A 2500-nucleotide genomic window follows, 5' to 3' on the forward strand; every position below is an offset into this window, starting at 1 on the left:
GCAAATTAACAAACAAATAGAAAACCAAACACCTTCACCGTGTACAAATGTATTTTTGAGTATCCAGAGAAGGGAAAAGTGAAATGCAGGTGGCTATGCTTGTTTAGAATGGCTTAAGGTGGGTGGGGTGCTGTGAAATATAAAAGTTAAGCATGTAACCGCAGTCAGGCCACCTGGTTCAAACCTAGGCTCTGTCATTTAGCAGTGGTGTAACTTTCAAAAGATATACTTAAGATCTTTAAAATTCGGTTTTCTCATAAATAAAATAGGAATGGTAATAGTAACTAAGCCTCAAGTATTTGTTGTGAAGATTAAATGAGCATGTGCTAGCACATTGAAGAGGGTGATGATGATGGTTGTGATGTGGTGGCAGTGACGACTGCCTTGTGAGTCCAGCTAGCCTTCCTCTGGTACACATTCTTACTCCTAAACTCTGTACTCTCGTGAAAAGAGACGCAGATGACATGAAGGAGCAGATTGAGAAGAAATGCCAGGCCCTCAGCGCTGCTGATCCTGGCTCAGACCTGTTCAGTGTTCAGGCCCTTCAGCGGCAGCATGAAGTTTTTGAGAGAGACCTCACACCCCTGGCAGAAAAGGTGAGACATGAGCTTCTAAGCTTTTCTAACACTTTCCTCGTTATGTTTATACCTATCAGTGTCCTCTTCTGTGGTTGTGTTTTCCACACCGTATTCTTACATTTATCTTTCTATTACTCCATATTTGTTCTTGTATCCTGTCCCTAAAGCAAGACCACTAAATAGACATGCCCCAGGACCAGTAGCATGGAGGGAAAATATACTGGAAATGAACCTTCTGTCAAAGTGCCTATTTAATAATGGGTTTCAAGGGAGCAGAACTTACAGAAGCTATTTGGAAGCCAGCATCCTCATATAAGTAAGAAATGGTCATACCCAAGATGGCCAGGCCTATGCCTGAGCATGGTGCATCATTTCCTTCTCAAGGAATTGAATGACCGTCATCCTGTTCCAACCAAAAAGTGAACTCTGGAGCTTGCCAGATACACTCTGGGATGAGTCAGTCATCGTACAGCACAGCATTAGCATTCAGAGCAAAAGGAAGCCCAGGGGTGTCTATGTTGGGAAAATCTTCACAATAGAAATCAGGATCCTTGGGTTCCCTAATGATGCTGTCACTGACCAGCATTTACTTAACCACCCTCCCTGAAAGCCTTCTTATCCTAAAAAGAAGCATGGTCCTGTAAATGTTGACTACTTCAGGGAGGTATCATGTGTATCAGTAGAGTTGCCGTTTTCGGTGAGAAAGTAGCAAGATGTTTTTGTACCTCACTGATGTCTGTTTGAGGAGTGAGCATACTCAGGACTCAGGAGTTTTCTTTTGCTAAGGTCTAGGTGTGACTCTAGGATGATTATCAGAGTTCTTTTTCTTCCTCAGGTGACCACACTGGGGAAGAGAGCAGAGCGGCTCAGTAAATCTCACCCAGATGCCACTGATGACCTGCAGAGGCAGCGAGTGGAGCTGAATGAGGCCTGGGATGACCTGCTTGGGCGTACAAAGGATCGTAAGGAGAACCTAAGTGAGGCGCAGAAATTCTACCTGTTTCTCGGCAAGGCCAGGTACAGATCAAAAGGCCAGGTGGGGTGGGCAATTTCATGTCTGGACTCTGAAGAGAGCTTCTAGGAGCAACCTGGGTACAGGTGCTCTTCACTGCTGGGTTTGGAGGGTATCTCAGTGTCCAGATAGTATTTCTGAAAAGGCACAAAAATATCAAGTTCAGTATTTTAAGCCATAAAATGTTGAAGTTTGAAGGAATGTAAGACTATCTAAGCAAATTAGATAGACTTCAATAGAGTGTATACTATACACATGTAGGGTGCTATGTCAGGAGTTGTAGGATATGGATATTTTCATTGTACTGAGAAGGCACAGAAGAATTAGATAACCATGGTAGAATGTAATACAGCCCAAAAACTCTCATCTTAACAGATAGATGAAACTATATACAAACAGAGGCACAGGGATAAGAAAGGTGTGGCACATCACGAAATGAGCTGGGATAGCTAAAGCACAGGTTTTGTACCTCAGGGGTGAGGAGAAGTAGCAAGAAATAAGCTTAGAAAGAGGAGATCAAATTCTAGAGAATTATCATTGCCTCACTGAAGAGCGTAGACATTACTACAACTTAGCAAATATACACTTTGTGGAACAATTTCCACATTCCTTTCCCTCATATCAGTCTGCTGGGAGGAGCACTTAGATGAGGGTCCAGGAAGTAATAGCTCACAATGGAATACTTTTGAAGAAAAAAGGAGGGAACTTTGGGCAAATGATTGCAGTTGTGGTTGACAACACCCACCCCGATTCAGCACCTCTGGAAAGCTATAGTTTTTTATACAGTAAAAATAAATAGCATCCATACCCATTTCTCCAAATAATTTTTTGCTCATAGATGATAGATACATGATGATAGATGATAGATAAATAGATGATAGATGATAGATAGATGATAGAGATGATAGAT

At 42.2% G+C, this 2500-nt stretch overlaps 1 protein-coding gene across 1 annotated transcript in view; it reads left to right on the forward strand.

Moving 5' to 3' along the window:
• Positions 1–2500, forward strand: part of SPTA1 (spectrin alpha, erythrocytic 1) — a 91763-nt gene that overhangs the window by 56522 nt on the left and 32741 nt on the right. Inside the window, exons 26-27 of the mRNA XM_081121688.1 lie at positions 452–596; positions 1414–1595. Of these exons, the coding sequence (XP_080977814.1) occupies positions 452–596; positions 1414–1595 (327 nt within the window). The remainder of the gene's footprint in view (positions 1–451; positions 597–1413; positions 1596–2500) is intronic.

This window comes from Miniopterus schreibersii (assembly GCF_964146895.1).
Source record: "Miniopterus schreibersii genome assembly, chromosome: 19".
In the NCBI taxonomy this organism is placed as follows: Eukaryota; Metazoa; Chordata; class Mammalia; order Chiroptera; family Miniopteridae; genus Miniopterus; species Miniopterus schreibersii.